Source organism: Mustelus asterias, chromosome 10 (genome assembly GCF_964213995.1).
Source record: "Mustelus asterias chromosome 10, sMusAst1.hap1.1, whole genome shotgun sequence".
NCBI classification, from domain to species: Eukaryota; Metazoa; Chordata; class Chondrichthyes; order Carcharhiniformes; family Triakidae; genus Mustelus; species Mustelus asterias.
In genome coordinates, this window is record NC_135810.1 from 125,979,683 (window position 1) to 126,004,432 (window position 24,750).

At 51.9% G+C, this 24,750-nt stretch overlaps 1 protein-coding gene across 2 annotated transcripts in view; it reads right to left on the reverse strand.

The window, feature by feature from the left end:
• Nucleotides 1-24,750, reverse strand: part of smpd1 (sphingomyelin phosphodiesterase 1) — a 34,520-nt gene that overhangs the window by 9,486 nt on the left and 284 nt on the right. Inside the window, exons 2-4 of one of the 2 annotated variants that reach the window (XM_078222635.1) lie at nucleotides 22,468-22,652; nucleotides 13,232-14,001; nucleotides 4,723-4,894 (exon numbers count right to left, since the gene is read on the reverse strand). In XM_078222635.1, the coding sequence (XP_078078761.1) occupies nucleotides 4,723-4,894; nucleotides 13,232-14,001; nucleotides 22,468-22,545 (1,020 nt within the window). In that variant the 5' untranslated portion in view covers nucleotides 22,546-22,652. The remainder of the gene's footprint in view (nucleotides 1-4,722; nucleotides 4,895-13,231; nucleotides 14,002-22,467; nucleotides 22,653-24,750) is intronic. The other variant, XM_078222634.1, reaches the window with a different exon arrangement.

A 24,750-nucleotide genomic window follows, 5' to 3' on the forward strand; every position in this document is an offset into this window, starting at 1 on the left:
TATTCTCAATGTGAAGACAGGACTTTGTCTCCACAAGGACTGTGCGGTGGTCACTCCTCCCAATACTGTCATGAACAGATGCACCTGCAGCCGGCAGGTTGGTAAGGATGAGGTTAAGTATGTTATTTCCTCTTGTTGGTTCCTTCACCACCTGCTGCAGACCCAGTCTAGCAGTTATATCCTTTAGGGCCCGACCAGCTCGATCAGTAACGCTGCTGCCGAGCCACTCTTGGTGATGGACATTGAAATCCCCCACCCAGAGTACATTTTGCGCCCTTGCCGCCCTCAGCACTTCCTCCAAGTGTTGTTCAACATGGAGGAATCCTGATTCATCAGCCGCAGGAGGACAGTACATGGTAACCAGTAAGAGGTTTCCTTGCCCATGTTTAACCTGAAGCCATGAGACTTCATGGGATCCGGAGTCAATGTTAAGGACTCCCAGGGCAACTCCCTCCCGACTGTATACCACTGTGCTGCCACCTCTGCTGGGTCTGTGCTGCCGGTGGGACAGGACATGTCCAGGGATGGTAATGGTGGAGTCTGGGGTGTTATCTGTAAGGTATGATTCTGTGAGAATGACGATGTCAGGCTGTTGCTTGACCAGTCTGTGAGACGCTCTCCCAATTTTGGCACTAGCCCCCAGATGTTAGTAAGGACTTTGCAGGGTCGATCGATCTGTTTGTTTTGCCGTTGTCTTTTCCGGTGCCCAGCTCGATGCCAGGTGGTCCGTCCGGTTTCCTTTCTTTGTTAAGATTTTGTAGTGATTGATACAACTGAGTGTCTCACTCGGCCATTTCAGAGGCAGTTAAGAGTCAACCACATTGCTGTGGCTCTGGAGTCACATGTGGGCCAGACCACTCAAGGACAGCGGATTTCCTTCCTTAAAGGACATGAGTGAACCAGATGGATTTTTCTGACAATCGACAATGGTTTCATGGTCATCAGTAGATTCTTAATTCCAGATTTCTTTTTTATTGAATTCAAATTCCACCATCTGCTGTGGCATGATTCAAACCCGGGTCCCCAGAACATTATCTGGGTTTCTGGATTAATAGTTGAGCGATAATACCACTGGGCCATCGCCTCTCCCTTTAGTAATTGCACTAATTGAAACCTAGAACTGAGAGATGAGAGGTGAGTGAGAAGAAGCACTGCTCTCTGACTCAGTGTAATGTTACACACCCACAACAGGTTGTGGGGTAGAGCTGTGCGCATGAAAGAAAGACTTCTGCACAAAATTAAATCCAACCTCTTCTGGAATCCCCTAACAGCACTGTGGGTGTACCTACATCACATGGACTGCAGCAGTTCAAGGCGGCAGCTCCCAACACCTTCCCAAGGACAATTAGAGATGGGCAATAAATGCTGGCCTAGCCAGTAAGGCCCACATCCCATGAAAGAATTTTAGAAATACAGACCAGAGACCAGACTGTCCTACGGCAGCTCACTCTCACCTCAGAACAGAGATTGTACTCGGCATCCAGTCCATTACAGACAGGACTCCCTCCCTGTCTCAGCTAGCACTGGAATTCGCAGTTGCAGTTGCGGGTGAGGTATTTCCAGGCAGACAGTGAGATGTAGTTTGTGGTGGAGTCACATGCGTCAAGAGTGGCTGCACTCCACCTCTGAGATCCAGTAAGAAACCACAATGTTGAAATAAACTGCTGCTCACACAGGATCTTGCAAAGTGTCATCTGATTCTAGCACCACAGCTGATACCGAGCAGAGCAACAATGGACCGCACCAAAACTAACACAGCGTAGAAGATGCAGTGAAGAAAGGTTAGAGAAAGAATCCAGGAGAAATTATAATGGAGTACGAGGGAATGGCAGATACACAAAATCAATACATTTCACATCTTCATGATCAGAGACACAAAAACATTTTGTAAGTAATGGGTAACCAAGCAGATGGAAACTTAGTAATGATACCTGATGAAGTGCATCCCAGAACGTTGTGGGAGGCTAGGGAGGAAATTGCATATTCCCTCACAGAGATATTTGAATCATCAACAGACACAGGTGAGGTGCCTGAAGATTGGAGGGTGGCAAATGTTGTGCCTATGTTTGGGCCAGTGGGCTGACAAATGGCATATGGAGTTTAATTTAGATGAATGTGAGGTGATGCATTTTCGTAATTGAACCTGGGCAGGACTTAGTTAATGGTCGGGCGTTGGGGAGAGTTACAGAACAAAGAGATCTAGGGGTACATGTTCATAGCTCCTTGAAAGTGGAGTCACAGGTGGACAGAGTGGTGAAGAAGGCATTCAGCATGCTTGGTTTCATCGGTCAGACCACTGAATACAGGAGTTGGGACGTCTTGTTGAAGTTGTACAAGACATTGGTAAGGCCACACTTGGAATACTGTGTGCAATTCTGGTCACCCTGTAAGGAAAGATATTATTAAACTAGAAAGAGTGCAGAAAAGATTTACTACGATGCTACCGAGATTTGATGGATTGAGTTATAAGGAGAGGCTGGATAGACTGGGACCTTTTTTCTCTGGAGCGTAGGAGACTGAGGGGTGACCATAGGGCGGCACGGTAGCACAGTGGTTAGCACTGCTGCTTCACAGCTCCAGGGTCCCAGGTTCGATTCCCGGCTCGGGTCACTGTCTGTGTGGAGTTTGCACATTCTCCTCATGTCTGCGTGGGTTTCCTCCGGGTGCTCCGGTTTCCTCCCACAGTCCAAAGATGTGCGGGTTAGGTTGATTGGCCAGGTTAAAAATTGCCCCTTAGAGTCCTGAGATGCGTAGGTTAGTGGGATTAGTGGGTAAGTATGTGGGGGTAGGGCCTGGGTGGGATTGTGGTCGGTGCAGACTCGATGGGCTGAATGGCCTCCTTCTGCACTGTAGGGTTTCTATGATTTCTATGATATAGAGGTCTATAAAATAATGAGGGGCACAGATCAGCTAGATAGTCAATATCTTTTCCCAAAGGTAGGGGAGTCTAACCTCGAGAGGGGAGAGATGCAGAAGAGTTCAGAGGGGCAATTTGGCAGCAATCTGTGGAAAGAAACAGAAACAATTCTGAAGTCATTTTGGACCCAAAACGTTAACTCTGTTTCTCTCTCCAAAGAAGCTTCCAGACCTGCTGAGTTTACCCAGCATTTTCTGTTTTTATCACAGAAAGTTAACCTACGGATACAGCAAGCAATTCGAGAAACAAACACTGCAGCATGTTAGTTTTTACTCCAAAAGGGATCGGAGTAAGATTGAAGAATTCTTCATGCAATTATACAGGACCTAGTGAAACCACACTTGGAGTACTGCGTATAGTTTTGGTCTCCTTACCTAGGGAAGGATATACCTGCGTTAGAAGAATGAAACAGACGTTTACCAGGTTAATTCCTAGGATAAGAGGGTTGTGCTACATTAGGCAGGAACTGTTTCAGTACGAGGACTGGTGAATGGTGCTAAACATTGTTCAGGGAACATCCCCATTTCTAACCTTATAATGGAGGGAAGGTCTTTGCTGAAGATGGTTGGGCCGAGGACACTACCCTGAGGAACTCCTGCACGGATAACCTGGAACGATGATTGACCTCCAATCATATCTTCCTTTGTGCCAGGTATGACTCCAATCAGCAGAGAGTTTTACTCCTGATTCTCATTGATTCCAGTTTCACGAGGGCTCCTTGATGCCACACGCGGTTGAATGCGGCCTTGATGTCAAGGGCAGTCACTCTCACCTCACCTCTGGAATTCAGCTCTTTTGTCCATGTTTGGACCAAGGCTGCAATGAAGTCAGGAGCTGAGTGATCCTGGCGAAACCCAAACCAAGTTCAGCTTATTGCTGAGCAGGTGCTGCTTGATAGCGCTGTTGGTGACCCCTTCCATCACTTTACTGATGATTGAGAGTGGACTGATTAGGCAGTAATTGGCCGGGTTGGATTTGTCCTGTTGTGTGTACAGGACATTCCTGGGCAATTTACTGGAAGAATTTGGCTGGGAGAGTGGCAAGTTCTGGAGCACAAGTCTTCAGTACTATTGCCAGAATGCTATCAGGGCCCATTTGCAATATCCAGTGTCTCCAACCGTTTCTTGATATCACGTGGAGTGAATTGGCTGGAGACTGGAGTCTGAGATACTGGGGACCACTGGAGGAGGCCAAGATGGATCATTGAAGATTGTTGCAAATGCCTCACCCTTGCCTTTTGCACTGATGTGCTGGGCTTTTGAGTCAGCGGTCCCTTCCACAACCCTCCCATTCCCCCCAATCCACAATCCACCATTCCCCAGACCCCCCCCATTCTCCCCCAATCCACAGACCCCCCCATTCTCCCCCAATCGACAGACCTCCCCATTCCCCCAATCCCCCCCATTCCCCCAATCCACCCCAATCCACAATCCCCCCCATTCTCCCCAATCCCCCCATTCTCCCCAATCCACAATTCCCCTATTCTCCCCAATCCACAACCACCTCATTCTCCCCAATCCACAATCCCCCCCATTCTCCCCAATCCACAACCCCCCCCAATCCACAGACCCATTCCCCCAATCCACAGACCCCCCATTCCCCCCCAATCCACAGACCTCCCATTCTCCCCCAATCCACAACCACCTCATTCTCCCCAATCCACAGACCCCCCCATTCTCCCCAATCCACAGACCCCCACTCTTCCCCGAGACCCCCTCCTACTTTACAAGCTCCCAGGCCAGTTGTATAAGCCACCCGGGAAGCCACTCCAGGCCAGTTTGGCCACAGCTGGTCCCTGCCATTACCTTGTCTCCATTGTCCTCTGCTTCCTGCAGAATACTGATCAGCCATTGCAGCTGGCCAGCCGGATCTGTCGAGTTCACCAACAACCAGAAGTTTTCATGAGAACAAAAGTTCATATTGAGGGAAACGAGTCGCAGTCCAGTCTGGAGTCTCACGGTGTAAAACCCGGCCCTCCTGGGAGTGAGAAATACACAGGAGAAAATCAGCAGAACAAAACTCTCCTTCAGATCCATCTTCCCCGGAAGCAGACTGTCCCTCCACTCTCCCCAGAACCAGACTGTCCCCTCCCCCTCCCCAGAACCAGACTGTCCCTCCACTCTCCCCAGAACCAGACTGTCCCTCCACTCTCCCCAGAACCAGACTGTCCCTCCACTCTCCCCAGAACCAGACTGTCCCTCCACTCTCCCCAGAACCAGTGCCAAATTCCACACCTCCCACAATTCTCCAAACCATCTGAATCGCACAGCCATCCAATGAAATTGTGAAGCATTTTGAATAAAGTTCCAAGCCGAGGCGATGGCCTAGTGACATTATTGCTAGATTATTCACGCAGAAATTCAGTTACTGTTCTGGCGACCCGGGTTTGAATCCCGCCACGGTAGATAGTGGAATCGGAATAAAATAATAGCTGGAACTAGGAATCTGCTGATGACCATGAAACCATTGTCAATTGTCGGAAAAACCCATCTGCTTCACTAATGTCCTTGAGGGAAGGAAATCTGCCGTCCTTACCCGTTCTGGCTGACATGTGACTCCAGAGCCCCATTCGAGCCGTGAGCGGAAGTCACCACCAGCAGACTTCCCGGACAAGTCAAACCTTTTGGCTGAAAGATTATTTTATCATCTTTCCCACTTCTAAGTCTCATCCACCTCTCGCTGAGTGTTACTCTGAGCTTAGAGTCAAAGGTCATGGGTATCGGCCATTTGCACATCAAAAACAGGTGTCACTCCCAGGGTCAGTGCTGAGGGAGTGCCGCACTGTCAGAGGGTCAGTACTGAGGGAGTGCCGCACTGTCAGAGGGTCAGTACTGAGGGAGTGCCACACTGTCAGAGGGTCAGTGCTGAGGGAGTGCCGCACTGTCAGAGGGTCAGTACTGAGGGAGTGCCGCACTGTCAGAGGGTCAGTGCTGAAAGAGTGCCGCACTGTCAGAGGGTCAGTATTGAGGGAGTGCCGCGCTGTCAGAGGGTCAGTGCTGAGGGAGTGCCGCGCTGTCAGAGGGTCAGTACTGAGGGAGTGCCGCGCTGTCAGAGGGTCAGTGCTGAGGGAGTGCCGCACTGTCAGAGGGTCAGTATTGAGGGAGTGCCGCGCTGTCAGAGGGTCAGTGCTGAGGGAGTGCCGCACAGTCAGAGGGTCAGTGCTGAGGGAGTGCCGCACAGTCAGAGGGTCAGTGCTGAGGGAGTGCTGCACTGTCAGAGGGTCAGTATTGAGGGAGTGCTGCACTGCCAGAGGGTCAGTATTGAGGGAGTGCTGCACTGTCAGAGGGTAAGTGCTGAGGGAGTGCCGCACTGTCAGAGGGTCAGTGCTGAGGGAGTGCCGCACTGCCAGAGGGTCAGTACTGAGGGAGTGCCGCACTGTCAGAGGGTCAGTGCTGAGGGAGTGCCGCACGGTCAGAGGGTCAGTACTGAGGGAGTGCTGCACTGTCAGAGGGTCAGTGCTGAGGGAGTGCCGCACTGTCAGAGGGTCAGTGCTGAGGGAGTGCCGCACTGTCAGAGGGTCAGTACTGAGGGAGTGCCGCACTGTCAGAGGGTCAGTACTGAGGGAGTGCCGCACTGTCAGAGGGTCAGTACTGAGGGAGTGCCACACTGTCAGAGGGTCAGTACTGAGGGAGTGCCGCACTGTCAGAGGGTCAGTACTGAGGGAGTGCCACACTGTCAGAGGGTCAGTACTGAGGGAGTGCCGCACTGTCAGAGCGTCAGTACTGAGGGAGTGCCGCACTGTCAGAGGGTCAGTGCTGAGGGAGTGCCGCACTGTCAGAGGGTCAGTGCTGAGGGAGTGCCGCACTGTCAGAGGGTCAGTGCTGAGGGAGTGCCGCACTGTCAGAGGGTCAGTACTGAGGGAGTGCCGCACTGTCAGAGGGTCAGTACTGAGGGAGTGCCACACTGTCAGAGGGTCAGTACTGAGGGAGTGCCGCACTGTCAGAGGGTCAGTGCTGAGGAAGTGCCGCACTGTCAGAGGGTCAGTACTGAGGGAGTGCCGCACTGTCAGAGGGTCAGTACTGAGGGAGTGCCGCACTGTCAGAGGGTCAGTACTGAGGGAGTGCTGCACTGTCAGAGGGTCAGTACTGAGGGAGTGCCGCACTGTCAGAGGGTCAGTGCTGAGGAAGTGCCGCACTGTCAGAGGGTCAGTACTGAGGGAGTGCCGCACTGTCAGAGGGTCAGTACTGAGGGAGTGCCACACTGTCAGAGGGTCAGCGCTGAGGGAGTGCCGCACTGTCAGAGGGTCAGTACTGAGGGAGTGCCACACTGTCAGAGGGTCAGTACTGAGGGAGTGCCGCACTGTCAGAGGGTCAGTGCTGAGGGAGTGCCGCACTGTCAGAGGGTCAGTGCTGAGGGAGTGCCGCACTGTCAGAGGGTCAGTACTGAGGGAGTGCCGCACTGTCAGAGGGTCAGTACTGAGGGAGTGCCGCACTGTCAGAGGGTCAGTACTGAGGGAGTGCCGCACTGTCAGTGTATCCTGGGCACATTCTCATGCAAGATACTAAACCAAGGCCCAGTCTGCCCTCTCAGGTGCATATAAAATACCCCATAGCCCCGACTGGAAAAATCGTGGGGAGTTCTCGTTGGTGTCCCAGCCAATATGTCCCCTTCATCCAACATCAGAATAATACACTGTTTGCTGTTGCAGGAGACCCCTGGGGTTTTCAAAGACAACAAAAATGCAAATCCTTCCTTTTTCTCAGAGGATTAGCTCCCGAGGTGAGAACCAAAGAGAGAGACTGAAGCAGGTGTGACATTCTCTGAGAGAAAGGGAGGTTGGAGGTGGGTGTGAGGTTATGGGGCAAATGGACAATGAGTGGGCTTGGGGTGGGGTGGGGATGTTGGGATTTGGGTTAGATGCAGTGTTGCGACTGCACTGATCACTCAGCCAGACTGAGAATGCAGCCAAAGTCTGACACTCCACAAACCCATCTCCTGCACAGGTTTTGATTTGTTTTCTGAATCGCTGTTTCCCAAATCAAAATTAGCATTGGAGAGGTTTACCCTCCCCTACAACCCGCTGACGCCGAGATCCCATTGGGCAGGAGCTGGAGAAACTCAATATTAGCTCATGTGAGATCAAAGATGAAGGTTAGACAGGGAGAGATGCTATTTGCTCAATATTATCCTGTTTGTAATAAATACTGGAACAAGCAACTGATTCACAGAAGCAAAACCACAGAATAAGCAGAATGCTCGAGTCAGGTGACCTTGCGGTATCTCAGTTTCCAGTCTCAAACCACAACGGCTATGAGTCATTGGCTGGATCCAGAGACTTGAAGCAAAGCAGCAGGATTAATGTGACACTGACAGAATCAAAATCTGGCTAAAAATCCCAACTGCTGCTCTCAACAAAGAGACTGAAGCAGAGGGTCGGTACTGAGGGAGTGCCGCACTGCCAGAGGGTCGGTACTGAGGGAGTGCCGCACTGCCAGAGGGTCAGTACTGAGGGAGTGCCGCACTGCCAGAGGGTCAGTACTGAGGGAGTGCCGCACTGCCAGAGGGTCAGTGCTGAGGGAGTGCCGCACTGCCAGAGGGTCGGTACTGAGGGAGTGCTGCACTGTCAGAGGGTCAGTGCTGAGGGAGTGCTGCACTGTCAGAGGGTCAGTACTGAGGGAGTGCCGCACTGTCAGAGGGTCAATGCTGAGGGAGTGCCGCACTGTCAGAGGGTCAGTACTGACGGAGTGCCGCACTGTCAGAGGGTCAGTACTGAGGGAGTGCCACACTGTCAGAGGGTCGGTACTGAGGGAGTGCCGCACTGTCAGAGGGTCAGTACTGAGGGAGCGCCGCACTGTCAGAGGGTCAGTACTGAGGGAGTGCTGCACTGTCAGAGGGTCTGTACTGAGGGAGTGCTGCACTGTCAGAGGGTCAGTACTGAGGGAGTGCTGCACTGTCAGAGGGTCAGTACTGAGGGAGTGCCACATTGTCAGAGGGTCAGTACTGAGGGAGTGCCGCACTGTCAGAGGGTCAGTACTGAGGGAGTGCCACACTGTCAGAGGGTCAGTACTGAGGGAGTGCCGCACTGAGGGTCAGTACTGAGGGAGTGCCGCACTGTCAGAGGGTCGGTACTGAGGGAGTGCCGCACTGTCAGAGGGTCAGTACTGAGGGAGTACCGCACTGTGAAAGGGTCAGTACTGAGGGAGTGCCGCACTGTCAAAGGGTCAGTACGGAGGGAGCACCGCACTGTCAGAGGGTCAGTACTGAGGGAGTGCCGCACATTCAGAGGGTCAGTACTGAGGGAGTGCTGCACTGTCAGAGGGTCAGTGCTGAGGGACTGTCGCACAGTCAGAGGGTCAGTACTGAGGGAGTGCCGCACTGTCAGAGGGTCAGTGCTGAGGGAGTGCTGCACTGTCAGAGGGTCAGTACTGAGGGAGTGCTGCACTGTCAGAGGGTCAGTACTGAGGGAATGCTGCACTGTCAGAGGGTCAGTACTGAGGGAGTGCTGCACTGTCAGAGGGTCAGTACTGAGGGAATGCTGCACTGTCAGAGGGTCAGTGCTGAGGGAGTGCCGCACTGTCAGAGGGTCAGTGCTGAGGGAGTGCCGCACTGTCAGAGGGTCAGTGCTGAGGGAGTACCGCACTGTGAAAGGGTCAGTACTGAGGGAGTGCCGCACTGTCAAAGGGTCAGTACGGAGGGAGCACCGCACTGTCAGAGGGTCAGTACTGAGGGAGTGCCGCACATTCAGAGGGTCAGTACTGAGGGAGTGCTGCACTGTCAGAGGGTCAGTGCTGAGGGACTGTCGCACAGTCAGAGGGTCAGTACTGAGGGAGTGCCGCACTGTCAGAGGGTCAGTGCTGAGGGAGTGCTGCACTGTCAGAGGGTCAGTACTGAGGGAGTGCTGCACTGTCAGAGGGTCAGTACTGAGGGAATGCTGCACTGTCAGAGGGTCAGTACTGAGGGAGTGCTGCACTGTCAGAGGGTCAGTACTGAGGGAGTGCTGCACTGTCAGAGGGTCAGTGCTGAGGGAGTGCCGCACTGTCAGAGGGTCAGTGCTGAGGGAGTGCCGCACTGTCAGAGGGTCAGTGCTGAGGGAGTGCCGCACTGTCAGAGGGTCAGTACTGAGGGAGTGCCGCACTGTCAAAGGGTCAGTACTGAGGGAGTGCCGCACTGTCAGAGGGTCAGTACTGAGGGAGTGCCGCACTGTCAGAGGGTCAGTACTGAGGGAGTGCCGCACTGTCAGAGGATCAGTACTGAGGGAGTGCTGCACTGTCAGAGGGTCAGTGCTGAGGGAGTGTCGCACAGTCAGAGGGTCAGTACTGAGGGAGTGCCGCACTGTCAGAGGGTCAGTGCTGAGGGAGTGCTGCACTGTCAGAGGATCAGTACTGAGGGAGTGCTGCACTGTCAGAGGGTCAGTACTGAGGGAGTGCTGCACTGTCAGAGGGTCAGTACTGAGGGAGTGCTGCACTGTCAGAGGGTCAGTACTGAGGGAGTGCTGCACTGTCAGAGGGTCAGTACTGAGGGAGTGCCGCACTGTCAGAGGGTCAGTACTGAGGGAGTGCCGCACTGTCAGAGGGTCAGTGCTGAGGGAGTGCTGCACTGTCAGAGGGTCAGTACTGAGGGAGTGCCGCACTGTCAGAGGGTCAGTGCTGAGGGAGTGCTGCACTGTCAGAGGGTCAGTGCTGAGGGAGTGCCGCACTGTCAGAGGGTCAGTGCTGAGGGAGTGCCGCACTGTCAGAGGGTTAGCACCGATGGAGTGCCGCACTGTCAGAGGGTCATAGAACATAGAACACTACAGCGCAGTACAGGCCCTTCGGCCCTCGATGTTGCGCCGACCAGTGATACCAATCTAAAGCCCCTCTAATCTACACTATTCCAATATCATCCATATGTTTATCCAATAACTATTTGAATGCTCTTAATGTTGACGAGTCCACTACTGCTGCAGGCAGGGCATTCCACGCCCTTACTACTCTGAGTAAAGAACCTACCTCTAACATCTGTCCGATATCTCTCACCCCTCAATTTAAAGCTATGTCCCCTCGTGCTAGCCAACACCATCCGAGGAAAAAGGCTCGCACTATCCACCCTATCTAATCCTCTGATCATCTTGTATGCCTCTATTAAGTCACCTTTTAACCTTCTTCTAACAAAAACAACCTCAAGCCCCTCAGCCTTTCCTCATACGATTTGCCCACCATACCAGGCAACATCCTGGTAAATCTCCTCTGCACCCTTTCCAACACTTCCACATCTTTCCTGTAATATGGCGACCAGAACTGTACGCAATACTACAAATGCGGCCGCACCAAAGTTTTGTACAGTTGCAGCATGACCTCCTGGCTCCGAAACTCAATCCCTCTACCAATAAAAGCCAACACACCGTACACCTTCTTAACAACCCTGTCAACCTGGGTGCCAACTTTCAGGGATCTATGCACATGGACACCCAGATCCCTCTGTTCATCCACACTACCAAGTATCTTACCATGAGCCCAGTACTCTGTATTCCTGTTACTTCTTCCAAAGTGAATCACCTCACACTTTTCCGCATTAAACTCCATTTGCCACCTCTCAGCCCAGCTCTGCAGCTTATCTATGTCCCTCTGTAACCTGCCACTTCCCTCCGCACTGTCTACAACTCCACCGACTTTAGTGTCATCCGCAAATTTACTAATCCATCCTTCCACACCCTCATCCAGGTCATTAATAAAAATGACAAACAGCAGTGGCCCCAAAACAGATCCTTGCGGTACACCACTAGTAACTGAACTCCAGGATGAATATTTCCCATCAACCACCACCCTCTGTTTTCTTACAGCTAGCCAATTCCTGATCCAAACCGCTAAATCACCCTCAATCCCATGTGTCCGTATTTTCTGCAAAAACTTACCATGGGGAACCTTATCAAACGCTTTGCTGAAATCCATATACACCACATCAACCGCTTTACCCTCATCCACCTCTTTGGTCACCTTCTCAAAGAACTCAATAAGGTTTGTGAGGCACGACCTACCCTTCACAAAACCGTGCTGACTATCCCTAATCAAATTATTCCTTTCTAGGTGATTTTAAATCCTATCTCTTATAATCCTTTCCAACACTTTGCCCACAACAGAAGTAAGGCTCACCGGTCTATAATTACCAGGGTTGTCCCTACTCCCCTTCTTGAACAAGGGGACAACATTTGCTATCCTCCAGTCTTCTGGCACTGTTCCTGTAGACAATGACGACACAAAGATCAAAGCCAAAGGCTCTGCAAACTCCTCTCTAGCCTCCCAGAGAATCCTAGGATAAATCCCATCCGGCCCAGGGGACTTATCTATTTTTACCCCTTCCAGAATTGCTAACACCTCCTCCTTATGAACATCAATACCATCCAGTCCAACAGCCTGCATCTCAGTACTCCCCTCGACAACAGTACTGAGGGAGTGCTGCACTGTCAGAGGGTCAGTACTGAGGGAGTGCCGCACTGTCAGAGGGTGAGGTGAAATGTAAAAACATTTACCCTTTAAATCATGAGAGATTTTGCTGTCCTTATTTGAAAAGGATATCACTGCATTGGAAGCTGCATAGAGAAGGTTTACACGCATCATTCGTGGGATGGGGGCCTTATCTTATAAAGAAAGGTTGAACAGGTCGGATCAATACTGATTGGGCTTAGGAGAACACGAGGTGATCTCATTGAAACGTTTCAGATCCTGAGTTAACTTAACAGGGTGGCTGGTTCTGCTTGTGGGAGAGTCGAGAGCTGGGGATCATAGTTTATTAATAAGACATTCCACATTTCAGACTGCCCACTGTGCGTGAGCAATCGTCCCGGGGTGGAAGGACCCCCTGCTCCCTCCCAATGTCTCAGGTCCCAGAATGGAAGAACTCCCTGCTCCCTCCCAATGCTCAGGTCCCAGAATGGAAGAACTCCCTGCTCCCTCCCAATGCTCAGGTCCCAGAATGGAAGGACCCCCTGCTCCCTCCCAATGTCTCAGGTCCCAGAATGGAAGAACTCCCTGCTCCCTCCCAATGCTCAGGTCCCAGAATGGAGGAACTCCCTGCTCCCTCCCAATGCTCAGGTCCCAGAATGGAAGAACTCCCTGCTCCCTCCCAATGCTCAGGTCCCAGAATGGAAGGACCCCCTGCTCCCTCCCAATGTCTCAGGTCCCAGAATGGAAGAACTCCCTGCTCCCTCCCAATGCTCAGGTCCCAGAATGGAAGAACTCCCTGCTCCCTCCCAATGCTCAGGTCCCAGAATGGAAGAACTCCCTGCTCCCTCCCAATGCTCAGGTCCCAGAATGGAAGAACCCCCTGCTCCCTCCCAATGCTCAGGTCCCAGAATGAAAGGACCCCCTGCTCCCTCCCAATGCTCAGGTTCCTGTTTACCGCAGGGTTTGCTGGGCCTCCTTTGGCAGAAAATCCTTCCAAACGTTCACCATTGCTTCATAGAGCCAGGCTGAGGACTCATTGCCATGAATGAAGGGTGGGGGAAAGCTATTGACTGGTGTGCTCTCGTGATTGCCGACTGCAGGGTAGATGGGAACTCTGCCCAGGTACTTCCAGACCAGTGAGGTGATGGTTTCCAGAGCGAGTAGTTGGTCTTTCCGAGTCTGATGCCAGACATTGTGTGCTGGAATGTCGCCAGTCCAGTAGACCAGGTCAAAGCGCGTGGACTGCAGGTGTTGCAGCAAGTTCTCGATGGTGTTTAGCGGAAGGTCACATTTGCTGTACTCGCCCCACTTACCGGCTCCTTTCCGGTGTTTTGGGGGTAAACCTGAACCTTTCCTACAGCACAGGGGGTCTCTGCAGTCAGGGTTGTTCCCTGGGACGTAATCCTTATCCCAGTGTATATCGGTAAGGAACAGCACCCTTGTGACTGGTGCACCGGCTTCGGGCTGTTTCGGGAGGATAACAGGTGGTTTCGGTGTGTCAGGGAGTGTCACATTCCAGTCAGAGTAAATGTCCCAATGACCACAGTCCGTGCCGAGCAACAAGCCGCAGATCTCCGAGGGTTTTAAAATGGATTCAACCCAGGCAGCAATCACATCGCGTTTGAACAAAGCAATGGCCTGAACACAGATATCCTCAGGGGCCAGCTTCAGACGGACACACAATTCCGAGGCAATAACAGCCACTTCATCTGAGTTATTGTTCAACTGTTTGAACAGAAATCAGAAATTAGCACAAAGAATGATCATCGAGGATTATAACAACGCAGTAACAGCAGACAGTATTAACATAAACACAGCTATTACACCCAGTGACACAGCGGGAGTCCCCCGTCTTGTAGTTTGGTATACTAGGCTACTCCAGGGATATTATAACCAACAGTTACAATGGGGGTCTTTAACTTTCTGAAGATAGACTGGGATAGTAACAAAGTAAAGGATAGAAAGGAGGCAGAGTTTCTAAAGTGTGGATATTCAGTTCGGAATGGGTAACAAATGCTCGCTTTGCCAGCCATGCTCACATCCCATGAAAAAATAAAGCATGTTCTACATCCTGAAGGGGCGTCTTGACAAGTACATGAATGAGATGGGAATAGAGTAGCACAGTGGTTAGCACTGCTGCTTCACAGCTCCAGGGTCCCGGGTTCGATTCCCGGCTCAGGTCACTGTCTGTGTGGAGTTTGCACATTCTCCTCGTGTCTGCGTGGGTTTCCTCCGGGTGCTCCGGTTTCCTCCCACAGTCCAAAGATGTGCGGGTTAGGTTGATTGGCCAGGTTAAAAATTGCCCCTTAGAGTCCTGGGATGTGTAGGTTAGAGGGATTAGCGGGTAAATATGTGGGGGTAGGGCCTGGGTGGGATTGTGGTCGGTGCAGACTCGATGGGCCGAATGGCCTCCTTCTGCACTGTAGGGTTTCTATGATTCTATGATTCTAGAGGGATATGGTCCCCGAAAGGGTAGGGGATTTTAGTTCAGTCGGGCAGCATGGTCAATGCAGGCTTGGAGGGCCGAAGGGCCTGTCCCTGTGCTGTAATTTTCTTTGTTATCAGTTTGTTTCCTGTCCTAGAGATATTGCTGGCTCTGGGGAATGAGCAGAACATTAGGGAATATCGATCATAACAGCGTGTGGTTTAAGCTGACTATGGAAAAGCATGTGCAGCAACGAAGAATAAAAAATTAATTAGAGGATGGCCAAATTTGTTTGGGTGAGAATAATTCTAATTTATCTGGGTCAGATCCAAAGATTGTCAGGCAAAACTGCAATAGGGCAAATGGGCTGCCTTTACAGAGAAGATAGTTCAGGTCGAGTTAAGCACAGTTCCACAAAGGGGAAAGGGAGAACAAAGCGAGAGCTCCCTGGATGATTCAGGAATTAGAGAGTAAGATAAAGCAGAAAAAGAGAGTGCATGAAAGATGCTGGGTGAACATGACAGGCTAAATATAGAAAGTTCAGAGACAAAGTGAAAAATTCAATAGGAGCAACAAAGAGAAAGTGTAAGAGAATGGACACGAACATTAAAGAGAAACCTAAAAATCTTCTATTGTCATATATATAGTAAAATGTTGGTAAAAGGATGAATAAGGATAATTATGACGCTAAATGGTTCATTGAGGCAGCCGGCACGTCTAAGGTACGAACTGCATCTGTCTTTACCAAGGAAGATGTTGCCCAAGTCTTATTGGAAGAGAAGATACTTGAGATGCTAGATGGACTAAAAATTGACAGAGAGGGAAGGTATCAGAAAGTCACTCTGTACTTAAAGTTGCTAAGTCATTGGGACTGGATACTGAGGGAAGTGAGAGTGGAATTGGGAGTGGTTCTGGCCATAATGTTCCAATCTTACGCCCTTGTCCAAAAAGAGCTGTAAGGATAAATGCAGAAACTACAGAAGTCACTTTAACCCGAGTGTCAGGAAGGCTTTGAGAGAGAACGATCTGGATTAATGAAGGAAAGCCAGCATGGATTTGTTATGGGCAAATCACATTTCACTCATTTCCTGGAGTATTTTGATGATGACAATGCTATGATGTGACGTACACAGATCTTCAAAAGGCATTTAATTAAGTGCTATATTCCAGCCTTGTCCAGTGAAACAAATGGCAGTATGGATACAAAGCTGGTCCAATGACAGCAAACAAGATTGGTTGTTTATCAGACTGGAGGAAGATTATCCACTTGTGACTGTGCGGCCAAATTCCCCTCCAACTCGTTTTTCAAGTTTGCTGACGACACCACCGTAGTGGGTCGGATCTCAAACAATGACGAGGCAGAGTACAGGAATGAGATAGAGCATCTGGTGAACTGGTGCAGCAACAATAATCTCTCCCTCAATGTCAATAAAACGAAGGAGATTGTCATCGACTTCAGGAAGCATAGTCGAGGCCCATGTCTACATCAATGGGGATGAAGTGGAAATGGTTGAGAGTTTCAAGTTTCAGGGAGTCCATTTCACCAACAGCCTGTCCTGGTCCCTCCACGCGGACGCTATAGTTAAGAAAGTCCCACCAACGCCTCTACTTTCTCAGAGGACTAAGGAAATTTGACATGTCTGCTATGACTCTCACCAACTTTTACAGATGCATCACAGGAAGCATTCTTTCTGGTTGTGTCACAGTTTGATATGGCTCCTGCTCTGCCCAAAACTGCAAAAAACTACAAAGGTCGTGAACGAAGCCCAGGCCCTCACGCAAACCAGCCTCCCATTTCACTCTGTCTACACTTCCCACTGCCTCAGAAAAGCAGCCAACATAGTTAAGGACCCCACACACCCCGGACATTCTCTCTTCCACCTCTGTGAGGGGGCATGGGATCCAAGCGGCTGCTGCCCTGTGGATCCAGAACTGGCTTGCCCAAAGGAGGCAGAGAGTGGGTATAGATGGATATTTTTCTAAATGGAGGTCGGTCACCAGTGGTGTGCCCCAGGGATCTGTTCTGGGACCCTTGCTGTTTGTCATTTTCGTAAATGACCTGGATGAGGAAGTGGAGGGATGGGTTGGTAAGTTTGCCGACGACACGAAGGTTGGTGGGGTTGTGGATAGTCTGGAGGGATGTCAGAAGTTACAGAGGGACATAGATAGGATGCAAGACTGGGCGGAGAAGTGGCAGATGGACTTCAACCCGGATAAATGCGTAGTGGTCCATTTTGGCAGGTCAAATGGGATGAAGGAGTACAAGATTAAGGGAAAGACTCCCTTTCTCCCAAATGGTCTGACTCGAACATTTGCACTACGCTCCCTAACTCTAGAATCTCCAACCAGTGGAAATAGTTTATCTTTATCTACCATGTCTTTTCCTGTTAATACCTTGAAGACTTGTATCAGATCAGCCCTTAACCTTATAAATTCTAAGGAAAACAGATCTAATTTGTATAATCTCTCATATTTAAACCCCTGAAATCCAGGTATCATGCATTTCAACCTACGCTTCATTCCCTCCAAGACCAATAGATCCTTCCTAAGGTGTGGTGCCCAGATCTGCGCAAAGTGATTCCAAGTGGGGTCTAAACTGGGTTTTGTGTTGCTGCAGCATAACTTCTGCATCTTTATATTCCAGTTCTCTCGATATAAAAGCCAGCATTCCATTAACCGACGCAATTATTTTCTGCACCTGTATGCGGCATTTTAAAGATTTATGCACCCGAACGCCCAACGTCTCTTTGGATACCTCCTGTATTTAACTTCATCCTATCTGGAAAATACCCTGCTCTGCCAAAGAACAAGAACAAAGAACAAAGAAAATTACAGCACAGGAACAGGCCCTTCGGCCCTCCAAGCCTGCACCGACCATGCTGCCCGACTGAACTAAAATCCCCTACCCTTCCGGGGACCATATCCCTCTATTCCCATCCAATTCATGTACTTGTCAAGATGCCCCTTAAAAGTCACTACCGTATCCGCTTCCACTACCTCCCCCGGCAGCGAGTTCCAGGCACCCACCACTCTCTGTATAAAAAATCTGCCTCATACATCTCCTTTAAACCTTGCCCCTCGCACCTTAAACCTGTGCCTCCTAGTAATTGACTCTTCCACCCTGGGAAAAAGCTTCTGACTATGCACTCTGTCCATGCCTCAAATAATCTTGTAGATTTCTATTAGGTCTCCCCTCAACCTCCGTCACTCCAGTGAGAACAAACCAAGTTTCTCCAACCTCTCCTCATAGCTAATGCCCTCCATACCACGCAACATCGTGGTAAATCTTTTCTGTACTCTCTCCAAAGCCTCCACATCCTTCTGGCAGTGTGGCGACCAGAATTGAACACTATATTCCAAGTGAGGCCTCACTAAGGTTCTATAAAGCTGCAACATGACTTGCCAATTTTTAAACTCAATACCCCGGCTGATGAAGGCAAGCATGCCGTATGCCTTCTTGACTACCTTTTCCACCTGCACTGCCACTTTCAGTGACCTGTGTACCTGGACACCCAGATCCCTTTGCCTATCAATACTCTTAAGGGTTCTGCCATTCACTGTATATTTCCTATCTGTATCAGACCTTCCAAAATGCATTACTTCACATTTGTCCGGATTAAACTCCATCTGCCATCTCTCCGCCCAAGTCTCCAACTGATCTATATCCTGCTGTATCCTCCGATGGTCCTTATTGCTATCCGCAAATCCACCAACCTTTGTGTTGTCCGCAAACTTACTAATCAATCCAGTTACATTTTTCTCACAAACAGCAAAGGTCCCAGCACCGATCCCTGAGGAACACCACTTGTCACAGCCCTCCATTCAGAAACGCACTCTTCCACTGCTACCCTCTGTCTTCTTTGACCGAGCCAGTTTTGTATCCACCTTGCCAGCTCACCTCTGATCCCATGCGACTTCACCTTAGAACCATAAAACCATAGAAAATTACAGCTCAGAAACAGGCCTTTTGGCCCTTCTTGTCTGTGCCGAACCATTTTATGCCTAGTCCCACTGACCTGCACTTGGACCATATCCCTCCACACCCCTCTCATCCATGAACCCGTCCAAGTTTTTCTTAAATGTTAAAAGTGACTCCGTATTTACCACTTTATCTGGCAGCTCATTCCACACTCCCACCACTCTCTGCGTGAAGAAGCCCCCCCTAATATTCCCTTTAAACTTTTCTCCTTTCACCCTTAACCCATGCCATCTGGTTTTTTTCTCCCCTAGCCTCAGCGGAAAAAGCCTGCTTGCATTCACTCTATCTATACCCATCAAAATCTTATACACCTCTATCAAATCTCCCCTCAATCTTCTACGCTCCAGGGAATAAAGTCCCAACCTATTCAATCTCTCTCTGTAACTCAGCTTCTCAAGTCCCGGCAACATCCTTGTGAACCTTCCCTGCACTCTTTCAATCTTATTTACATCCTTCCTGTAACTAGGTGACCAAAACTGTACACAATACTCCAAATTGGGCCTCACCAATGCCTTATATAACCTTACCATAACACTCCAACTTTTATACTCGATACTCCGATTTATAAAGGCCAATGTACCAAAGGCACTCTTTACGACCCTATCCACCTGTGACGTCACTTTTAGGGAATTCTGTACCTGTATTCCCAGATCCCTCTGTTCAACTGCACTCTTCAGAGTCCTACCATTTACCCTGTACGTTCTTCTTTGGTTTGTCCTTCCAAAGTGCAATATCTCACACTTGTCTGCGTTAAATTCCATTTGCCATCTTTCAGCCCATTTTTCTAGTTGGTCCAAATCCCTCTGCAAGCTTTGAAAACCTTCCTCACTGTCCACTACACCTCCAATCTTTGTATCATCAGCAAACTTGCTGATCCAATTTACCACATTATCATCCAGATCATTGATATAGATGACAAACAACAATGGACCCAACACTGATCCCTGCGGCACACCACTAGTCACAGGCCTCCACTCAGAGAAGCAATCCTCCACAACCACTCTCTGGCTTCTTCCATTGAGCCAGTGTCTAATCCAATTTACTACCTCCCCATGTATACTCAGCGACTGAACCTTCCTAACTAACCTCCCATGAGGGACCTTGTCAAAGGCCTTGCTGAAGTCCATGTGGACAACATCCACTGCCCTACCCTCATCAATCATCTTTGTCACTTCCTCGAAAAACTCGATCAAGTTTGTGAGACACGACCTCCCCTTCACAAAACCATGTTGTCTCTCACTAATACGTCCACTTATTTCCAAGTGGGAAGAATCCTCTCCAATAATTTCCCTACCACTGATGTAAGGCTCACCGGCCTGTAATTACCTGGATTATTCTTGCTACCCTTCTTAAACAAAGGAACAACGTTGGCTATTCTCCAATCCTCTGGGACCTCCCCTGTAGCCAGTGAGGATACAAAGATTTCTCTCAAGGCCCCAGCAATTTCCTCCCTTGCCTCTCCCAGTATTTCTTTTCAAAGTTTATTTATTTATTAGGCACAAGGCTTACATTAGCACTGCAATTAAGTTGTGAAATTCCCCTAGTTGCCACGCTCTGGCACCTGTAGAGGTCAATGTACCTAACCAGCACATCTTTCCGATTGAGGGGGGAAACCGGAGCACCCAGAGGAAACCCATGCAGACACGGGGAGAATGTGCAGACTCCACGCAGACAGTGACCCAAGCCGGGAATTGAACCTGGGTCCCTGGCACTGTGAGGCAGCAGTGCTAACCACCGTGCCCCTGCATTTTTTGGCCCAAAATGAATAATCTCACACTTGCTTAGATTGAAATCCATCTGCCACAGTTGTGCCATTTCACCGAGTCTATCAATATCCCTTTGTAATTTTATGCTGTTATTATCTACACTGTCCACTGGCACATAACTTTGTATCATCTGCAAATTAGATGCTCTACCAAGGAGTGAAAAGGCCAAGGAGGAGGAGGAGGATGAACACGGAGACACTATAAAGGATTTGATTTGTCACATGTATCAGTATACAGTGAATAGTATTGTTTCTTGCGCTCTGTACAGACAGAGCATACCGTTCATAGAGAAGGAAAGGGGAGAGTGCAGAATGTAGTGTTACAGTCATAGCTAGGGTGATCAACTTAATGCAACTCAAAAGAGATTGGATTAAAGCATTGTTAGAGAGTTTAAAAGAGTTAGAATGAAGTTTTAGAAGCATAGAATGAGAGTAAAAGAATTAGAGGGTATGCTGGGCACAGCTCGTGAGAAGTGGCCTCGCTCTGGCGGCATTCTGTGTTCAAGACAAACTCTAAAGGGGGTACAGGAGCAGAGTAACCGGGGCGGGGGCGGGGGCGGGTTTCAGCATGAATCGTTGAAGGTGACAAGACAGGTTCAGAGCAGTTAATAAAGCACCAAAGTCCGAAAGACGTGCTGGCCATGCTAAATTCTCCCTCGGTGTACCCGAACAGACGCCGGAGTGTGGCGACTAGGGGATTTTCACAGTAACTTCACTGCAGTGTTAATGTAAGCCTTACTTGCCACACTAATAAACTTTAAAACATTCCATTCTTCTCAATGAAGGAGGTCACTGCTGTTGAAATAACCTTGGTGAGTTGCGCAGTGCATTCTGACCTTTGGAAATCACTGTTGTGGGAGGGAGTTCTGACTTTGGAGTAACAGAATTTCAGGCTGCAGACAGGAAGGCAGATTGCACAGAAGATGTACACAGCAAGCCAAAGGGTTTGGTTGTGGACACTGTACCAGTGTGTGGACATGATGTGGAGATGCCGGCATTGGACTGGGGTAAACACAGTAAGAAGTCTCACAACACCAGGTTAAAGTCCAACCAATGTGTGGAAACAGTGACAAATTCAGAATCCCCACAGTGCAGGTGGAGGCCCAGCTATTGCACATAGAACATAGAACAGTACAGCACAGAACAGGCCCTTCGGCCCACGATGTCGTGCCGAGCTTTATCTGAAACCAAAATCAAGCTATCCCACTCCCTATCATCCTGGTGTGCTCCATGTGCCTATCCAATAACCGCTTAAATGTTCCTAAAGTGTCTGACTCCACTATCACTGCAGGCAGTCCATTCCACACCCCAACCACTCTCTGCGTAAAGAACCTACCTCTGATATCCTTCCTATATCTCCCACCATGAACCCTATAGTTATGCCCCCTCGTAATAGCTCCATCCACCCGAGGAAATAGTCTTTGAACGTTCACTCTATCTATCCCCTTCATCATTTTATAAACCTCTATTAAGTCTCCCCTCAGCCTCCTCCGCTCCAGAGAGAACAGCCCTAGCTCCCTCAACCTTTCCTCCTAAGACCTACCCTCCAAACCAGGCAGCATCCTGGTAAATCTCCTCTGCACTCTTTCCAGCGCTTCCACATCCTTCTTATAGTGAGGTGACCAGAACTGCACACAATATTCCAAATGTGGTCTCACCAAGGTCCTGTACAGTTGCAGCATAACCCCACGGCTCTTAAACTCCAACCCCCTGTTAATAAAAGCTAACACACTATAGGCCTTCTTCACAGCTCTATCCACTTGACTGGCAACCTTTAGAGATCTGTGGATATGGACCCCAAGATCTCTCTGTTCCTCCACAGTCTTCAGAACCCTACCTTTGACCCTGTAATCCACATTTAAATTAGTCCTACCAAAATGAATCACCTATCCAATCAGCCAACTTTCCCTCTATCCCACACCTCATTGCTTCATTAGATCCTGATTTTAGTTCTCTACACCTCAGAACAGCAGAAAATGTTGCAAAATTCAGCCAAAGAGAAACTCTTATTGCAATACGCACATCCTCCTTCACACTTAGTTTTTGCAAATGTGTTAGAAGTTGAACTTGCTGCATCTTTTCACAAACCACAAATTTCATCACATCTTGTTTCAGCTCTCAATAAGCAAACTGAAAACAAAACAGCAAATGTATTTTATTCAAAGGCACCGACATCTTATCCAGAGAAACAAAGATTTTCAGAGAGCCTGAAGAAAAAACACAAGGTGGAAAATTATTTGAAATCGTCAAACAGAAATGGGGAAAGGATGAATGCGGACTCAATACGATGGGTTTTTATTATTTAGCTCAGTGTTAACATTCTTGTATAAAGTCTGCACCTTATCTTTGAGATCTGCTGTTGGAACATTACACAGAGCACAGGGAGTGAAAATTGTGAGGACTCCTCTGCTCTCCCTGAACCCTGAGCGATCTCAGAGCTTCAACCAGAGCCCACCCCAAACACCCACCCACCCTGTGCCAGACCATCCCATACCCCCACCAAACCTGGGCCGAGCACAAACCTCCCACAAAAAGGCAAAACCCAGTCCTTACAACCTGTACCAGTAAAACCGGGGGGGGGGAGGGGGAGGTGCTGGGAGGAGGCATGGGTGCGGGGGGGGGCGGGGTGCCGGGGTGCCGGGGGGGCAGGGTGCCGGGGGGGCAGGGTGCCGGGGGGGGGGGCAGAGTGCCAGGGGGCAGGGTGCCGGGGGGGGGTGAGGGGGCAGGGTGCGGGGGGGGGGGTGAGGGGGCAGGGTGCGGGGGGGGGAGGGGGGGGCAGGGTGCGGGGGGGGGGAGGGGGGGGGGCAGGGTGTCGGGGGGGGGGGGCAGGGTGTCGGGGGGGGGGGGCAGGGTGCCGGGGGGGGGAGGGGCAGGGTGCCGGGGGGGCAGGGTGCTGGGGGGGGGCAGGGTGCTGGGGGGGGGCAGGGTGCTGGGGGGGGGCAGGGTGCCGGGGTTGCTGGGGGGGCAGGGTGCCGGGGGTGCAGGGGGGGCAGGGTGCCGGGGGTGCAGGGGGGGCAGGGTGCCGGGGGTGCAGGGGGGGCAGGGTGCCGGGGGTGCAGGGGGGGCAGGGTGCCGGGGGGCAGGGTGCCGGGGGTGCAGGGGGGGCAGGGTGCCGGGGGCGCAGAGTGCTGGGTGCCGGGGGGGGGCAGGGTGCTGGGTGCCGGGGGGGGGCAGGGTGCTGGGTGCCGGGGGGGGGCAGGGTGCTGGGTGCCGGGGGGGGGCAGGGTGCTGGGTGCCGGGGGGGGGGCAGGGTGCTGGGTGCCGGGGGGGGGCAGGGTGCTGGGTGCCGGGGGGGGGCAGGGTGCTGGGTGCCGGGGGGGGGGGCAGGGTGCTGGGGGGGCAGGGTGCTGGGTGCCGGGGGGGGGGGGGGGCAGGGTGCTGGGTGCCGGGGGGGGGGGGGCAGGGTGCTGGGTGCCGGGGGGGGGGGCAGGGTGCTGGGTGCCGGGGTGGGGGGGCAGGGTGCTGGGTGCCGGGGGGGGGGGGGCAGGGTGCTGGGTGCCGGGGGGGTCAGGGTGCTGGGTGCCGGGGGGGTCAGGGTGCTGGGTGCCGGGGGGGTCAGGGTGCTGGGTGCCGGGGGGGTCAGGGTGCTGGGTGCCGGGGGGGTCAGGGTGCTGGGTGCCGGGGGGGTCAGGGTGCTGGGTGCCGGGGGGGTCAGGGTGCTGGGTGCCGGGGGGGTCAGGGTGCTGGGTGCCGGGGGGGTCAGGGTGCTGGGTGCCGGGGGGGTCAGGGTGCTGGGTGCCGGGGGGGTCAGGGTGCTGGGTGCCGGGGGGGTCAGGGTGCTGGGTGCCGGGGGGGTCAGGGTGCTGGGTGCCGGGGGGGTCAGGGTGCTGGGTGCCGGGGGGGGTCAGGGTGCTGGGTGCCGGGGGGGGTCAGGGTGCCGGGGGGGCAGGGTGCCAGGGGTGCAGGGTGCCGGGGGGGCAGTGTGCTGGGTGCAGGGTGCTGGGTGCCGGGGGGGTCAGGGTGCAGGGTGCTGGGGGGGCAGGGTGCTGGGTGCAGGGTGCCGGGGGGGGCAGGGTGCTGGGTGCAGGGTGCAGGGTGCTGGGTGCCGGGGGGGCAGGGTGCTGGGGGGGGAGGCAGGGTGCCGGGGGGCAGGGTGCCAGGGGGGCAGGGTGCCGGGGGGGGCAGGATGCAGGGTGCTGGGTGCCGGGGGGGCAGGGTGCTGGGGGGGGGGAGGCAGGGTGCCGGGGGGGGGCAGGGTGCTGGGGGGGGGAGGCAGGGTGCCGGGGGGGGCAGGATGCAGGGTGCTGGGTGCCGGGTGCCGGGGGGGCAGGGTGCTGGGGGGGGGGAGGCAGGGTGCCGGGGGGG